This window comes from Muscardinus avellanarius (assembly GCF_963383645.1).
Source record: "Muscardinus avellanarius genome assembly, chromosome: 15".
In the NCBI taxonomy this organism is placed as follows: domain Eukaryota; kingdom Metazoa; phylum Chordata; class Mammalia; order Rodentia; family Gliridae; genus Muscardinus; species Muscardinus avellanarius.
In genome coordinates this window covers 44,016,336-44,034,337 of record NC_137801.1, presented here as the reverse complement: position 1 = coordinate 44,034,337, position 18,002 = coordinate 44,016,336, and the positions used below count along the sequence as shown (strand labels likewise).

The 18,002-nt window shown below is 32.6% G+C and overlaps 1 protein-coding gene across 36 annotated transcripts in view; it reads left to right on the top strand.

The window, feature by feature from the left end:
• NRXN1 (neurexin 1) overlaps positions 1–18,002 on the top strand; it is a gene marked incomplete at both ends in the record, with an annotated part of 1,249,621 nt that overhangs the window by 1,078,296 nt on the left and 153,323 nt on the right. For 24 of the 36 annotated variants that reach the window (XM_080711543.1, XM_080711541.1, XM_080711538.1 and 21 more), the window contains 2 exons: positions 3,670–3,759; positions 5,142–5,461. In XM_080711543.1, the coding sequence (XP_080567669.1) occupies positions 3,670–3,759; positions 5,142–5,461 (410 nt within the window). The remainder of the gene's footprint in view (positions 1–3,669; positions 3,760–5,141; positions 5,462–18,002) is intronic. The other 12 variants (XM_080711553.1, XM_080711552.1, XM_080711549.1 and 9 more) reach the window with 1 other exon arrangement.

Below are 18,002 nucleotides of genomic sequence, written 5' to 3'. Positions count from 1 at the left end.
ATGGAGAGGAAACCTGAGCAAAGCTAGAAAGGAAGGGTAGGATAAGAAAGCTGAGGTTCATTAATGGAAATGCTACATTCAAATATGTGTATATAACATGTGTGAATATGTGTATATTCACATGTGTGAATATAACATTGTTAACCTGGACACTCAGGATTGGGAGGGAGGAAAAATGGAAAGTGGGGGGAGGAGGGCACCAAGTACTGTGTGAATATATGCCATTGTCAACAATGATCCACATTATGATGTGAGACTAGTGCACTAATAAAATAAAATGATCATATCACATGAATTATATTAATTCTTCTGTCAGTGGCAAAAGTATGAGGCACATTGTATATATGTATGTGTCTGGATGTATTCATTTATTTCACATGTTCTTTCTCAAAAATCATTCAAAAATAATATTTAGAGCTTCCATTTTTTTCCTTCTGTCTTTTTGCCACCAACCTTTTTCTACTCATAATAATTATGTTTACTTGTTTGGTTGCATGAGGAAGTAATTAAACAAATAATGAGTTGATTGGTTGTATGTGCTTTAATCAATCCCAATCTATTAAGGAAATATATTTTTTGTTGAAATATATGATTTTTTTGGAAAACACAAAGAAAAGCCTAACTAGGTATGGTTTATTTTCTAGACACTAGTATTTTATTTCCTTTTTTTTTTTTGTCTCTAGACTGTAGGGATGACTTAATGATCACACAGGAGCTATAAAAACTGAAAATAAGATTTTCTTCACTACTTCTTCTTATATTCATAGGAGTTGATGCAATAGATATTGTGCAAACATTGGCAATACAATTATCACTGAGCACAGTACTTTATTACACAGAGCTTCAGCGTGTAAAAGGACACTGTGTGTGTGTGTGTGTGTGTGTGTGTGTGTGTTACTGGGGATTTAACTCAAGGGCATTCTGCTTCTGAACTACACCCCTATTCCTATTTTTATTTTTTATTTGGAAGCTGAGTCTCATTAAGTTGCTGAGGGCCTCGCTAAGTTGCTGAGGCTGGCTTTGAACCTGTGATCTTCCTGTTTAAACTTCCCCCAACTGGGATTACAGTTGTGCGCCACCCCACCCAACTTGAAAAATATTTATAGACTATGCTACTGCAGGGTCAATTTTTCTAAAGGGTGTGTTTCAGGAGACATTGAGAATATCTCCTGAGCAGGAAGGTATGTGATGTTTTTGTCAAGATTTCATTAATGAGTGAAGGATGGCTAAGAAAAAATAGGGATGAGGTAGGAGCAAGGCCTGTTAATGAAGGAAGTAATAATTGGGCAAGAGAGATTTGTGACCTTGATTTGGATGGTGTCTAAAGGAAACTGGATCACCCCTGATGATGGAAATGCTCTAGTGTGAAGAGCAGTAACCACCATAATGTTGTCAGGAAAGTTATACCAGTTTGAATACTGAGTTACAAAGGAGTCAATGGAAAAAACATATGCTTTTGAATAATATTTCAGCTTTACTTTACAAAGTATGCATGCAAAAATGTTTATTATATAAATCACTATAAAACAAAAATATATAATTCAACAATAATCACATTGCCCTAGGATAAACAATAAGAAACTTTACTACATTTTAGAAACATACATACAAGCCAAGCATGGTGGTACCGCTTGCAATCCAAGTATTTGGGAGGCTTAGACAGGAGGATTACAGGTTTGTAGCCAGGCTCAGCAAGTTAATGAGGCCCCCACAACTTAGTGAGACTCTGTTTAAAAAAAAAAAATTAAAAATAGGGCTGAGGGTGTAGCTCAAAGGTAGAATGTCACTAGGTTCAATCCCCAGTACCACTATATATATTTGTGTATATATTTATATAAACAAAACAAATTGTTAGCACATTCTCAATATAAAGAGATAGAGTTGAAAATTTATTGTTTGTATCCTTTTTATTTTATACTTTTATTGTAATTATGCATCATAATGAGGTTCAAAAATTATTTGTATCCTTTTTTAAAATCAGTTTACCAATTGAGCATGGTGGTACATGCTTGTAATTCCAGTACTTGGGCAGCTGAGAAAGAATTCATGGCCAACCCCAGCAATTTAGTAGCAAGACCCTGTTTCAAAATAAAAATAAAAAACTAAGCTGGGGTGTAGCTCAAGAGGTAGAATGCCCCTGGGTTCAACTCCTAATGCCACAAAAAATAAGCTTACCAAAAATATATTTCCATATTATGAAATATTTAATATTTTAATGATTGCATAATACAAAAATGCACATCAGTGTTTTCATTAAATTCATGTTTGGTTCAACTTAGGTATTTACATTTTAAATTAAATATTAATGTGCAAAGTAGTTTAAGTCATATAAATATTCAAATGGCAAATTGATAAGATAATTCTTTTCTATTCAAAAGTGTATGACCAATATCAGCTTAGGTTTATTGTGGTGAGTATAATGTAGCATGACACTAGTACAAGAAAGTGAAAGAAAGCATCTAGACATTATTCTAAATATGAGAAAAAAAAGTCTGCTTTCTTCCCCTATACAGTGTTTATTTTTGTATAGGTAGAACTATCCATCACTGAAGCTTCCTTTCCCCTCTTAGTCCACATCTGAGATATTGCCAAAATGTCTTAGCTCACTCAAACTTCTTTATTTAATTTTCATGAAATAGAAAAACTCTACTTGCAATATACACAATTGAGCACTCAGCTGGCTGCCCAGATTCTAAGTGCTTTGTAAATCAAGAAAACACTCACCTATTTGCATCTGCAAGCATTATTCAAGGTCAATTTAAACAGTGCTTGAGCAGACAATTTTGTATTCAAAGAAGCAAGGCTCTGGTTTAGTTTAGATCTTTGAATAGAGACCATTGTTTATGGCTTGTATTTGCATCATAAGCTATCATGCCTTTTTTAGAATAAATAAGAAGATAGCTGAGTATATAAAAGCATGCAAGTGTTATATAATTCAACATGTTAATCTACAAATAGAACTGAAAGACACTGAAGTCACTTTTGTTAAAGCCTTTTCCTCAAACCTATTTGGATGATGCAAGATGTAATCGCTTGTGATGTCCAAGTAATTGATAAAACAATTTGTATACAAGAATGAATATACAAGAACGAATATACAAGAATGGTTTCGACTTTGTAGTTTTCTTAAGTGATACGAACAAGAAAACCTTTTTTTCTGATTAGGAAATAAAGTATGTGGGAGTCTATTTTAGATGCTTTAGTGTGCCAAAGATGATATTAAGTTTGGTGTTCATAAATTACTAATGTGGAATAAGAGAGAGATTGAATGTATTTTGAAAACTTAAACCGGTTTCACCTGGACATGTTTAACTAGTTAATAAGAAACATCAAAAAAAGAAAAAGCCCTCAGGTCAATGGTCATTTTTTGTAAAGCTATTATATGCTGTTTAAATTGGTTGTTCGGGTCTGTCTTTAACATAAGTTTAATAACCTAGCTCAAATGCAGATTTCTAATTTTCAATTAACATAGGAATAATTTTGTTTGCTAAAATAAAATAAATGAATGAATGGCAAGTCTGAAACATGAACTGTTTTAGGTAGAGCTTTTTAAAATTCCAAATTTCAAAAAAATCATGTGGCAACTGTATAGCTCAAGCTTTAAGTATTAACTTTTAACCTTTGACCTTACAGATTTTAACCAATGAAATGTCTCTTTAAACTTTAAAGGAAACAATGATAACGAGCGCCTGGCGATTGCTAGACAGCGAATTCCATATCGACTTGGTCGAGTAGTTGATGAATGGCTACTCGACAAAGGTAAAAAACATTGATTAAAACTTCAAATAAAAAAATAATTTGAACATAACCAAGTAGTACTTCATTGTAACACTAATAAACATAAAAATAAATTTTCCGTAAAACTAAATTAAAAACAAATTTAAAACAGTAAAATGTAGCTAGTAATATATGCATACCTTGTAGAATAATTTCTCTACATTTTTAGACATACCAGCTGTTTAATAATCTTACCCATTTAACTTAAGGTTAAAGGGACTGTTAAATATAATCCACTAACTCAATCTATGAAGGCACTCATAGCAAGCATTAACCCAAGATGATAAATCATTCATAGATTATATTACATGTTCCAGCCTCTAAATTATTAACTAAACTATATGTAGTTCTGATATCTCTATTATGGTCCTGAAAACAAACAAACAAACAAACAAAAACAAAAAACAAAACTCATTGTTTAAACTGTAGGAATCATAAATAGTGGGCAATATGAATTGCCAGTCAAAACAAAGTCCCTTTAACGTTTGCAACCTTCTAAGAACATTTGGGAGCAAGCCCCAGTTAAAACTTAACTTAAAGTTGTGTGCATGCTTTTTAAGAGCAGAGAGCAATCTGTTAATGTGGATACTCAATCTGATGATAATGGTACTGTTGCTAAGGATTGCTTTTTGATGGAAATGTGTCACAATTTCTCCATCGGTTTGTGTATCATTTCTGAAGTTGCTTTTTACATTTAAAGATTTTTTCATTCTGTTTTATTTTGGTAGACTTGCTGAAAGCCAATCACAAAATTATTTTTGGAATTTTTTTTGTCTCTGACATGCTCAGTGTAAACTATGCATTTCTTTTCAGTGTGAATGCCGGAAAAAGTAGAATAATTCAAATAATAATGTACTATTGCCTTCAAAAAATAAATTTTTCTAAAGAATAGTGTATAGATACAAGTGGACATTATGTGAATTGTGAATTTTTTACTATAAAATTTTAAATTAGACTTTGGCTTCCATGGACTAGTTTCTGTAGAGGTAATTTCAGGACGACAAATACTTGAAGTTTTAGATATGTCACACTTTTAAATTTAATAATTTAGACTTAATAGACCAACAATATAAGATCTTGAGGGCAAAAGAAAAGGGGACCCACCCAAAACTGATTTGTTATACCTTTGATTGGTCTTTTAGCAAAAGCACTACATTTATAATACATTGAAAATTTACAAGTATTTGCCAATAATTATGCATTTCATGGACACCTCATTTATAAGCAATGAATTATGAGTCAATGCCTCTCTTATAGTTTATTGCTCTCATTATCCACCCCATGAAAGATCTGTTTTATCATCCTTTGTAGAATGTAGAGTTCACAATCAACATTTTTGCATGTATGTAATATTATTTTTACAGGGCGTCAGCTCACAATCTTCAATAGCCAAGCCACCATAATAATTGGCGGGAAAGAGCAGGGCCAGCCCTTCCAGGGCCAGCTCTCTGGGCTTTACTACAATGGCTTGAAAGTTCTGAATATGGCAGCTGAAAACGATGCCAACATCGCCATAGTGGGAAATGTGAGACTGGTTGGTGAAGTGCCTTCATCTATGACAACTGAGTCTACAGCCACTGCCATGCAGTCAGAGATGTCTACGTCAATTATGGAGACCACCACAACCCTGGCAACTAGTACAGCTAGAAGAGGAAAACCTCCCACGAAAGAACCCATCAGTCAGGTGAGCATGTGGATTTCATTCCTTAATTGTAGATGGTGATTAGCAAAGTGGGTGTTTCTGCATATGTGTCGTCTCTAAAATGAGATATTTTTTTCTTCTGATCTCAGGTACTATGCTTCCTTTGAGCATACTTAACATGATGTAATAAGTTTGAATGTAACGTGTATATGTCTTGTTGATTAGAAGCTTATGGAGTTTTATAAAAGGCTTTGTCAGTTTGATAGCTGCTGGCTAACCATTTTGATAGAATAACCATGGTCTAGCCCAAGCCAAAGGGATCATTTACTAATTACACAAAATTTTCACTTTTTATGTTTCATGAACAAGTAAATTAATGAAATATTTAAAAGGTCTCATTTGTTTAACCAGCACTTCATCAAAGATTTAGAAAGCAATTTTGATCTTTAAAAAGATATTACTGCAATACTTTTATTTTACTTTGAAATCTTAAAATTTTGAGTTAGAAGACAAGTGACTTTCATGGTAAATCATAAGTGTACTCTCTTGTTACTTATGAGATAAACACTCCGTTACTTTTTCTGAGGACAAAAATGTGAAATATGGCATTTACAAATTGTCTTGGGTTGAGGTGTTTTTTATATATTTGAATAATTGCACTCACCTAGAATTCATTTTAATGCACTTATTCAATCTTGCATATAAATTTTTTGAAAATAAAATTTTAAAGGTGGCATTGGTGCTATTTGGAAGAATATTGATTCAATCAGGACATTCTTGTTGATTGCCTACTATGTTTCAAGCACTGCTATATAACAATGAAGAACACAGAAATAAAAAACACTTACAAAACATTTCCCTTAAAAGAAGGTCAAACCAAAAAGTAAAAATAAAAATAAGAAAATAAATACAGAGAACTATAAAAATGCTATCAGATGCTGTTGAAATGCTATTAAATGCTATTAGATTCCTATTGACTTTAATGGCCTTTGTATACATTTGGCTGTTAATTCAAAATTGTGCATTTTACTTGGTCTGAAATTGTTCTATTTTGTTTTTAATGGTTAGTGAATTTCTTCAGCCAGTAACATAAAAGACTTTTCCAAATACATTATACTTACTTTTCTAGAAAAATACATTCTATATCATTCCAATTTTAGTATATGTGCTGCCAAAGCAAGCACTAGAAAATTACATTCTAAAGGAGTCATAATGACAATTATTATTATATCTGTTTGTGCTACTAGAGATGGAACTCAGGGGAATTCTACCTCCAAGCTACACCCCCAGTCCTAATTTTTATTCTTTATTTAGAAACAGGTTCTCACTGAGCTGCAAAGGGTCTCACTAAGTAGCTGAGGCTGTCCGAGAAATGTGATCCTCCTGTCTCAGACTCCCAAATGCTAGGATTACAAGTGTGGGCCACTACACCTGGCTCAGAATTACTATTATTATTATTATTATTATTATTATTATTATTATTTTATTATTATTATAATAAATTATTATTTATTATTATGGTACTGGGCGTCCTGGAAGCCCTTCTACCTCCGGGCTACACTCCCAGACCTATTTTATAGTTTTGAAACAGGGTCTCTTAAGCCAGCAGGCTGGCTTCGAACCTGCCTGATCCTCCTGTCTCCGCCTCCCAAGCGAGGGGATTACAAGCGTGCGCCACCATGCCCGGCAGAATTACAATTACAATTACAATTACAATTATTTTTAAGACTGCTTTTACTTCAAGTGTTTGAGACAGAGTGAATATTGAATTTGGAAAGAAAGTAATAGAACTGGCTCAGAATTACAATTATTTTTAAGACTGCTATTATTTCAAATGTTTGAGACAGACTGAATATCAAATTTGAAAAGAAAGTAATGGAAGGCAAATTCTGTTTGTATCAGTGCCCTATGTACTAATTGCCATGTTTCCCAGAAAAACGGATTTTAATTTTTTACTTTGAATAAGAAGGAGTAATAGGAACAGAAAAGAGAACAAGAAAAAATGGCCTAGGAAAAAAGAGATATGGCCAAAATTTATAAATGATATGAGTTCATAAATGTAGTACAGTGCTGTATGGCATATTTTGGACCTGTATGCACCTACTTTCTTTTTTCTTTTTATATTTGACCACATAATAAAACTGGCTATTTCATAGGATATTTACCAAAATATACTCTCTGCTTATACTGGACACTCTTCTAGGCATGGGGATATATGGGTAACAACAAACGAATCTCCAGCCCTCCTGGAATATTCATTTTAGTAGAAATGTGTGCTTGTGGTATCATCATTTTGTTGGTTTTCTCTATCTTGTTTACATTTACAGAATTGTTGATATCATAGCACTTAGCCCTGTGGATAAGGATTTGTGAGTTGAGCTAGATTTATGTTTGCTCGGTAGATCCATTTGATATTCTTCTTGTTATTTTTGCCGATTTATTGTAAGCCAGTTAAATAAAGAAAAATAAAACACAAATAAATTGATAGCCCATTTCCTTTATAAAAAATAATTCATAAGAGAACATTCAAGTACATTCAGAGTTGGAAATATTTCTGTGAGTATAACTTGAAATAGATATTCTTAGTAGTCTTATTTTATTTTTAATGAAATTACAGTTGTTAAAACTTCTAGGTAAACTAGATGTATCCCAAATTCAGGGAATAATTATTAGCATTTTTAATGTATTTTATCAATTAGTATCTCCTATATATATGAAATAATATTTTTTAAATTGCAGTTTCATTAAAATATATCTATCTAGAAATTCAGAAATAAAGATTATGCAATTTATAATGTGAATTAATGCAAAAGAAAAACAGTTAACTGCATGTTAATTTGTCAATTGCCAATGCAAAGTCTCTTTTATGATGAGCTATTATATGCTTAAGGATAGCAGTGGCTTATAGAAGTAAGTGATTTAATCAATTAATGGTTACTTGGTTCATTTAAGAAAGTATTTACTTAAATAAGAGATTATTAGATTCATTTAAAATAAGCATTTTAAGTCTTTACATTTTAATAGCTCAATAACAGTACTTAAATAATTTGGATTAATATGTTACAAATATTCAGTTGTTAAAGATATTTAGTTGTAGCAATGATGCTTTAAAATTGGACAGTTTTTAAAATTTTGTTTTATAATGATATGTATATGATTATAGGAAACAGTACAAGGCATTTCTACAGCAAAACAAATCATTAGGAAAGAGAGTAATTATTTTGTTTTTGTATTTATTATTATTATTGTTTTGAGTAGCTTATTACTAAATTTTTTAGGTCACAATTAATTTTTACATTGTCCTTCAAATGCAAAGTGATTACTGATATATGTAATATTTAAAGTGTTTGTTTTCTATTTTATGTATGTATTTATTTATTTATTTATTTATTTATTTATTTATTTGCAGTATTGGGGATTGAACCCAGGGCATTCTCTCTCCAAGCTGTACCCTCAGCCCTATTTTTCACTTTTTATTTTTGAAACAGGTTCTCAGTAAGTTGCTGAGAGCCTCACAAGTTGCTGTGGCTGAGGATCCTCCTGTCTCAGCCTCCCAAGTACTGGGCCACCCTGTCCAGCATAGGTTTTTTTAGAATCTCTCAGTATCTAGGAAGTTTAAACAAAAGAACAATTTGTAATGCTCATTCTAGGACTGTTAAAGGTTATTTTTTTTTTTTTTACAGAATAGACACAGCATGTCCCCTTTAATCCTTGTCACTCTATCTACCTGCTATCTACATGTTTTTATCAACTGCCTTACTAAATTGTGTACTAGGAAAGGTCATTTCATTTTTCAAAAGCCATACTGGACTATTTTTTTCAATCATAGCACTGAGCCCCTTAAGCTACACTGGTAATATACCTTGGGGTGATTACATGTTTTAGAACTATGGAAACAAATTTTTGGTCAAGTAGAATTAAATTGGATTCATTTCAAATAGATGATATGAAGTTTGTTTAGCCATGCTGCAGGGCAAAGAGTAGGTGAGAAGTGTATTTCACTTTTCACAAAGTCAGAGAATACAGGAGTGTTCATTAAAATATCCTCCATATGATTCTGTTTGTGCTCATATTTAAAAGTAAATGTGCTTTTAAAAAAAAGAAAAGCTTTCTTCTCTGAATTATGTTCAATTTTTATACTCATGTTTGCTTACGAAAGACATGATATGTATTAGGAAATAATGGGCCATTTAATAACTACTCTGGTTAAATGGCTTTTTTCATGTTAATATAATAACATGAATAGTCCTTATATGGAATATATAAAGCTTATATTTGTTTTGCTTAGATACTTAATTTTGAAGGTTTACATTATGTTCATAATGCTACTCTCATAAAGTAAACATTCGCAAAAATAATGGGTGATTTAAATTTTTTTTGAATACTGTGAGCTTCCTGGGGTGGGAGAAAAGAATGTCATTAAAGCTTTTTTAGCTGCTGAATGTTCTCTCCTCTCTTGAATAATCTTGCAATGTTTTAAGGTGTGTGTGAATCTCATATAAATGCGTATAATGGAAACATTCACACTCTTTGCTTGCCAGTCTGTTTAGAGAGGAAGGCTGGGTTGTGCTTTCTCCTTTAAGATCAAGATTTCAACATTTCTTCTGGAATTTTCTTTGCAACACATTTGTGATATTTTCCACTCTTTAACAATATTTTGCAAGCTCTATATTGCTGTACAAAATTTAGATCTTTAGTAATGTTTTCTTTCTTTTTAAAAATTTTTTTTATTGGTGTACTGTATTCATACATCATAATGGGATAAAACAACTTGTATAGACATACATGCACACATCACCCAGTTAGCCCCTACCCAATACCCACCCCATTCCCTCCCCATCCCTCCTTCCCATGCTTGGCTTTGTGGTTGACATCTAATATTATAGCAATTTATCCAAAATTAACTATCATAATCTCACATAACAGATTCATTTGTCTGATATCAAGCTTTTGATCACTTAGAGATAACATTTCAGTATTTCTTTTTGCTTTCTTTCTTACCAGAGAATGTTTTCTTTTTTTTTTTAAGGTGAAACTACCACACATTTTTTTTTCAGAAAAAATCTATCCTAACATGAAATATGAACTCTAAATACCCAAAACAATCACGGAAAAGAACAAAGCTAGAAGATGTACATTTTCTGATTTCAAACCTTAGAAAGCTACAATAATTGAAACAGTGGATGGTCAAATGATTTTTGACAAGGATTCCAAGAACATTTGGTGAAGGAAATAATAATCTTTTCACTAAATATTGTTGAAAAATAATGATTACATGAAAATTAATAAAATTGGACCCTTACCTAATACCATAAACAAATGTTAACTCAAAATAGAAGATCTAAATGTATATCTTAAGACTATAAATTTTTAGAAGAAAACCTGGGTCTTAAAACTTCACAACATAATAGAAAGCACATAGGAATCAGTGAACTAGAGAACTGGTTTCCACTTTGAATGCAGGCATCTACCTTATGGGACTTAGTTGGGTTGCTTAGCCTCACTGTTCTTTAGCTTGTTGCCTTGCTATACTAACTAGGTTACTAAGAATCTCTGGATTGTAGTCAGCTCTAAAATTTAAGTGATTCTAATGATGATAACTCTAACTGGATCTTCTTATCATTATTTAACTATGTATAGATTTTACCCATGACTTTTTCGTAGGGTGGCCTTGCATCCTAGGTGGCCTGGCTAGACCTTCCCTCTACCTGGTGTTCTGTAGTAATTACTGATAGGACTGTTGATGCTCAGAAGCATCCCAATGTGGTATATATACTGCACTCTACTTTATTTATTTATTTATTTATTTATTTATTTGGCGGTTCTGGGGATGGGACCCCGGGCATTCGACCTTCGAGCTACACCCCCTACCCTATTTTTTTATTCTTTATTTTGAAACAAGGTGTCACTAAGTTGCAGAGGGCCTCACTAAGTAGCTGAGGCTGTCCGTAAAGACTAAATTTGGTACCACTACCTGTTTTCTTTCTTTTTTTTTTATTAAGAATATACAGCCTTTTAATCTCATTTCAATAATCTTGAGAAAAGAGATAAAATAAGGAATTGAAAGATTGAAAGTTTTGGCTGGAGGGACTATAGTTAGTAACTCTTGGGAAGAATTACTTTTTTCTTTTTTTGATACTGAGGATTGAACTCAGGAGTGTTCTAAATAGCTTTGAGCTATATCCCCCTAGCCCTATTTTATTTTTTATTTTGAAACAAAGTCTCACTAAATTGCTGTGGGCATCTCTAAGTTGCTGAAGCTGTCCTCAAACATGTGATCCTCCTGTCTCAGCCTCCCAAGTACTGAAATTAAAATCATGTGTCATCATACCCAGATTTTAGAAGAAATTAAACTATAGAGTGAAGAAGAACCAATAGATACGAGTGGAAGGTATTAAAGTAGTTCTGTGATTCCAGTGTGGAGTTGTCAAATTTACAAGGAATATTAGAATTAAAAACATTAATAGTAGCTTGTCAGAGGCCATGTATCTTTCACACATGAGACATTCTATCAGAGTCAATGGCATTTTATTCCCATTGGAATTTCCTGAAGAAGAAAAAACTTAATTAGTGTTCAAGAAGAAAAAAGAGCATTTAATATACCTTGCTATTGTTTCTTGGAGGGTTTGGAGCTACTTATGAAAAATGAATGGTATTTCTCTGAATTATGTAAGCAGAGTACATACAGTTTTCCATGAAAAATATCCAGAACTAACAAAATACATTTTGTGACCTCCAAGAACAAAATATTAAGATATTAATTAACCTTAGCTGTGGTTTCATCATTAAAAAAATAACAGTGTTTGTTATAATTTTGTGTGTTTTCTATAACCACTCTGAATTTTTAGAATACTGGAAAAATGAGTAATTAATCTTATTTTTCCTAATCCAATAATTTTGCTGAATTCTTTTATATAAATGTATATTTTACAGTAAATTTTAGTGCATGTTAGAAAGAAAAACACTTCTGTATAAATTTTAAAATATATACAAAGTCATATTTCTTCAAACTAATGGTGCCTGCTTAGAAGACTGTAATTCATTGTAATTTAAAATGTGGGTAAGCAACTACTATTTCAAAGGTGTTTTTCTCCTTTATTGCTGGCAAGCAAAAGTGCCAGGTATGTACATTTAAAAGGTTTAAGAAAACTGCACAGTGCATTTTTTTTTTAGAGTCCGGAGATTTTACTGGATGAAAAGCTGCTCTGTTGGTAGATTCAGTCTTAGTCTTGAAATGTCTTTCAACAAAGCTAGTTCTAAACCAGAACATATATATTCACCAGCTTACTCATTCACATAACACGTGTGAGATGAACAATTACTATATACCAGGTACTGCTCTAGTCACTGGAAATATAGTTATTAAACAAAGTTCAAAATTTCTACATAAGACTTACATTCTAGGGAAGACAGATAATAAATAAGAAAACAAAAAACCTATTTGAGATGTCACATGACATAGAAAAAAAATAAAACAGGAGAGTGAATGTTTGCTGTGGTGGGGACCATGAAATGGAAATGCCTTTTGAATAGAAGTGCGTAGATTATTAGTGAGAGTGGCATCTATTATAAAAGAACATTGACATATTATTATCCACATGTATTCTCAGATCCAGAAGATTGCACCCCTGTGGATGGTGCCAGAGACAGTTGATTGTTCTTTTAGGGAACTGGAAGCCAGACAAAAGAGCAAAGAGACACCAAGCTTTGCTTTATCTGCTCTGTATCTGTATCTTGCTTTATCACACTCTGTGTGGTCTTCTGGCTTCTAATAAATATCTTAATTGAATCAGAAGTGTAATCTAATTCTAAAGTACCTGTGTAGACACATGTGAGGAAAAGATGAAAATTCAAAAGCTACAAGCTGGTATTATGATTCCTTTCAACACTTGCAAAAATTAAGGTATAGGGATAACTTACCCAGGCTGCCCAGGTAACTTCTTCTCAGAGTACTATGAGGCAATCTTTTCTATGCTCTTATAAAATGGCCTCTGTTTTTTTTTTTTTAATGTGGTAATATTTTTAAATTTTAAAAATTAGATTGCAAACATTTTTCATTCTCATAAGCTATGTAGTATAATTTTGTAATTTTTAATTTTTTATTTTTATGTGGATCATATTGAAAATGGCATAAATTCAGACCATGCTTGGTGCCTTCTCCCACCCCCAACTTCCTCTTCCCCCCTCTGTTTGAATCTCATCACTTCTGGGTTTCTTATATTCTTCATCATCTCAATTGTGATTTGACTCAGTTCCGATCACTATTTTGAAAACAAAAATGTGATCACATCATTCCCTTCCTTAATACATTTATATGCTTAGGATAAAGGAAACAGAAGACCACCAACATCTATTCTTCAACACAGGCCCTTTGTTGGCCTCACTAGAAAGTTTCTGGCAAACTTCCATGACCCTTCTCTGCAGATCTTTCTGCATTACTCAGAGCAGCCACTAGAGGTCACGATGACTCACACTGCCATGCTTCTATGTAAAAGGCCCTCTCATCATCCACTAACCTCAGGCCCTTCCTTTTACCAGAAATCTCTTTGGGCTCACTTCATATCCTTTTTTCTATAATCCGTATGGATAAGTTCCTATGAGTTATCTTTCCCACTGACTCCATATTTCTTGAGGCTAGAAGTTTTTATTTTACTTTATAGACTGAATATAGCACTAGGTACACTGATGAATCAATCTTATCTCTTCGCATTTATTATTGAAATTAATTATTAGAAAAATATTAAATATCTAATATCAATCACCTTTTATGGTATCACATTTTCAGCAGGAGTTATATGTTATGAATTATATTTGCTTTCTAGAAAAATTAACTATTTTAAAAACAATGAGAATATCAATAATCATAATTAATTCAAAAGGACAATGGTCTTTATCAGACCTCTATTCTATAAACGCAAACAAAAGAAGACCCAGGTCCTAAATTTTCCTCTGGCTCTATTATTTTCTTTCAGACAGTAGACATATTGAATTATATTTTCCCTAAGGCTCTCATCTCTAAAAGTTTATAATTCTTCATTTCTATGATTCACCTCCAGAAGGGTAGATTTTAATATTTTGTGGACATCAGGATCATTCTATAAAACACTGAACAATTATTACATTGTTTTTATAGAATAGGAAAGTCAACCCTAAGAAGTATGAATAGTTTACACAAGATCATATAGCAAATAAATGTTTGTATTATTACTATAGTTTAGCTTTTCATGGTGTCATATTACTTCATCTATGTAATAGTATGCATTAGGCATTGTTTATAAATATTGTTCCATAATGGACACCTAACAGATTCAGATTATGAGTCCCTTTGTTTTATGAGTCTACACTCTGAAGAGATAACACTGGTATGGACTATTAGTAGCAATATATAATAGAAGTTAAGAGCTTTAACTCTGGAAGCCAGTATGTCTACCTCAATGCCAGCCTTTCTTTCACCATGTATGAGATGCATGTCCCTTAGACACTTAATACATCAGTTTATCACCTAGAAAATAGGGATTGTGTCTTCAAAAGCTCTTGTGAGGATTAGATGATTAGTGTATGAGCCATATACAATTATGGTTATGTGAATAATTTTTTTTTATCCTGAAGATTGAACTCAGGGAAAATATTACCTCTGATCTACACTCCCATTTCTATTTTATTTTTTTAAATAAAGTTTTATTAAGTTTCTGAGGGCTTTGCTAAATTGTTTAGGCTGGCCTCAAATCTGAAAACCTCCTGTCTCAGGCTCCAAAGTAATGGGATTGCAATAAGCATCACATAATTTGGCTTATTTGAATATTTTTTACTACCAAAAAATGGAATTTTCACAGGATTCATAAGTATAAAGAAATAAAATGCCTGCCACATGTAAGCACTACATGTTTGAAAAGCATTCCTCAAATACTATAAGTTGGTTATCATCCAATCTGCAGATTTCATAAAGTAGCTTATAGATCTAGCTCCTTTTTCTCTCTTTTAGGGGTTTCCTGGTCTAGCAGGATGTAGACATTCAGTATTTTATAAAAAGAACTTTTAGGGTAAGAGACATATGGGGGGAGCTAAGTCACTTTCATCTTTTCATAGAATATATGCTGTGAAACTGTCAAAGGAATTTTCTACACTTTCTAGCTTACCCTTGCAATTCCCACTCTCTGAGTATGTATCAAAAGAGTTATGTGTATACCTAGAAAATGATGTTAAGTTTTGTGTGCATGGATCAAAAGGGATATAAATTTATTTCAAAATAAGAGAGAAAATATGTACATTCTACTTTTAAAGAGAAGCTCTCTGATTCTAATGACCATATTTCAGAAAATAAAAAATGGTTCCATCAAGGCATTACAAATGCTATGGTGACATCCCTATGTCTGACTCTTCCATGCATATAATTAACTGGAAATAGCTAATAATTTTAGATGGTCAACCTGCCAATGCATAACTATATGATAGAAGATAAGGCATTACAGAACAGCCAGTGACCCACTTGCTTATTACGAACTGAGGGCTTTCCACTGTCCAAAATAAAAATTTTAAATGTGGTTTCAAAGATGGTTCAATTACTTCTGTTACTGGAGTTGTCTCTGTTTTATTTAAAGGGCTTAATACATCCTTGTCAATGTGGCCTTGCTTGTTGTTTGAGAACTCGGTTCAAGTGTGTGTGGAACGGAAATGTGTAAAGCACCTAGTCTGAAATTTATCTTTCATATGCTAGCAATAAGAAACTGCTTGCATTACTTAAACACCCAGTAAAACTTCCCACTTTCAGTTCCTGCATATCCTGCCTCTCTGCCAGCAGTGTTCTTGTCTCCTCCTTTTTTGTTGTATGACAATTGTATGTGCAATCTTGTTAATAACAGATTCTACATTCTAAGGTACTGAAGCTTTGTCAGTGTTAATGGTAAGAGACACTTTCAGAACTTGCATTTTATGTGATGCTTTCCCAAACAACCTTAAATAGAAGCTGTTTTCTGTTTTCATAACACTTTTGAAACATACATAAGTAGACCTCCATGCAAGCAGATAGATGATTATCTGCTATCAGATCTTATGACCTTTTAGTTTCTTTTTGAAAAATATCTTCAAGTCCAGACCTCTTTTAAAAAAAAACATATAGTTCAAAGTGTCACAAACTCACATGCATGCAGTGCTGGTGTGACTCCCTCCTTTGTTTTGTCAATCTATGTATGCTTATCTCCAAGTGTCTTATTCAGTGAAAAATGGCCTCTTAGTTCATCGGTTTTTAATAAATAAATTCATTAAAATACAGAGTACATAGTCCAGTTTTGAAATAAATACTATGTGTTGCCTGGTTTTGAATTTTATGGTTTGATCCTTATTTGCAGAGCACAGGGTGGTATATATAAGAAGAAGATAAAATAAATTAGCTTTCTTTATCTAGAAAGACAGTTTTAAAATAGTTGTTGATTTTCAAAATATTATATACTTATTTAAGGAACAGATATGAATATAATATCAATTAGAAAAAATTCCCATTTCAATTGATGTTATGGATATTCTGCATGTAAGACCAAGAAGGAAGCTCCAGTTGATGGCAAGGGGAAGTGCACAAAGCAGTACAGTTGTGCCTACTAGCTTACAGATTTGCAGGTGCCAAATGCTGCCAGAGAGAGTTAGCAGAGTGCTATCATTTTGAGGCTATCGTGCTTTACCAAGTTAAAGGAGGGGCAGAGATAATAGACTCCAGAGGAATTTTTTATAACTGTCCATTATTTAGAATTGTTGATACATTCTAAGAATAAAAGGCAAGCTGACTTTCGGTCAACTTTATGGTTGTTGTTAAAGCCCTTCTAATGTAGCACCTCTGGTTGTAGCAGAGTTGACCTCTTCCAGTGGTGAGCCATAGATTACTAACACCTAAAATTTTTAAAAATAGTTGACCTATTTTGAAGGATCAATAATTCACTTGCAATGGTTTGTCCAACTTTTTAATATCTTTAACCAACTTTGAACCATCAAATAAACAGGTGAACATCTCAAAAAAAAAAGCAAACAGGAATCTATAAGGTAGCCATTATATACCCACTTGACACCAGTGACTCTTGGCAGGCCTTCTGGAAAAGTTTTGCATAAGCATGCTATGTAGATGTTGGAAAACAGAACTTGGGAGAGGGTATAACATTTTGAAAATGTACTGTCTGTTGAGTTTAAGCATGTGAAGACTATGATATTTTCCTTGAAAAATTAAAGTGGGAACTGAGTGCAAAGAATTAGGGAAGTAAAAGAAGTGGTTAAAGGATATACTAGAAAAACATGAATTGGGTACAAAGACTTAAGTGAAGTTTGGAAAGTGTAATTTCCTTGTAACAGACAAATCTTGACAAAATGAAGAAACTGTCAAAGGAATTTATTTTTGCCATATGGGGTATCTGAAGGACCATATATTTAAATGAGTGATACCTAAGTTGCCAGTAACAACATTAATTATATCTTGTTCTTTTATACTATGAGATCAGTAGCAGGATGCTAGCAGAATTTACTTTGCTGCTTTGCTATGTGTGCAGAATGAATGGAGATAATTGTTGAATTATCTTCATTAAGATAATACAAGCACATGAAAACA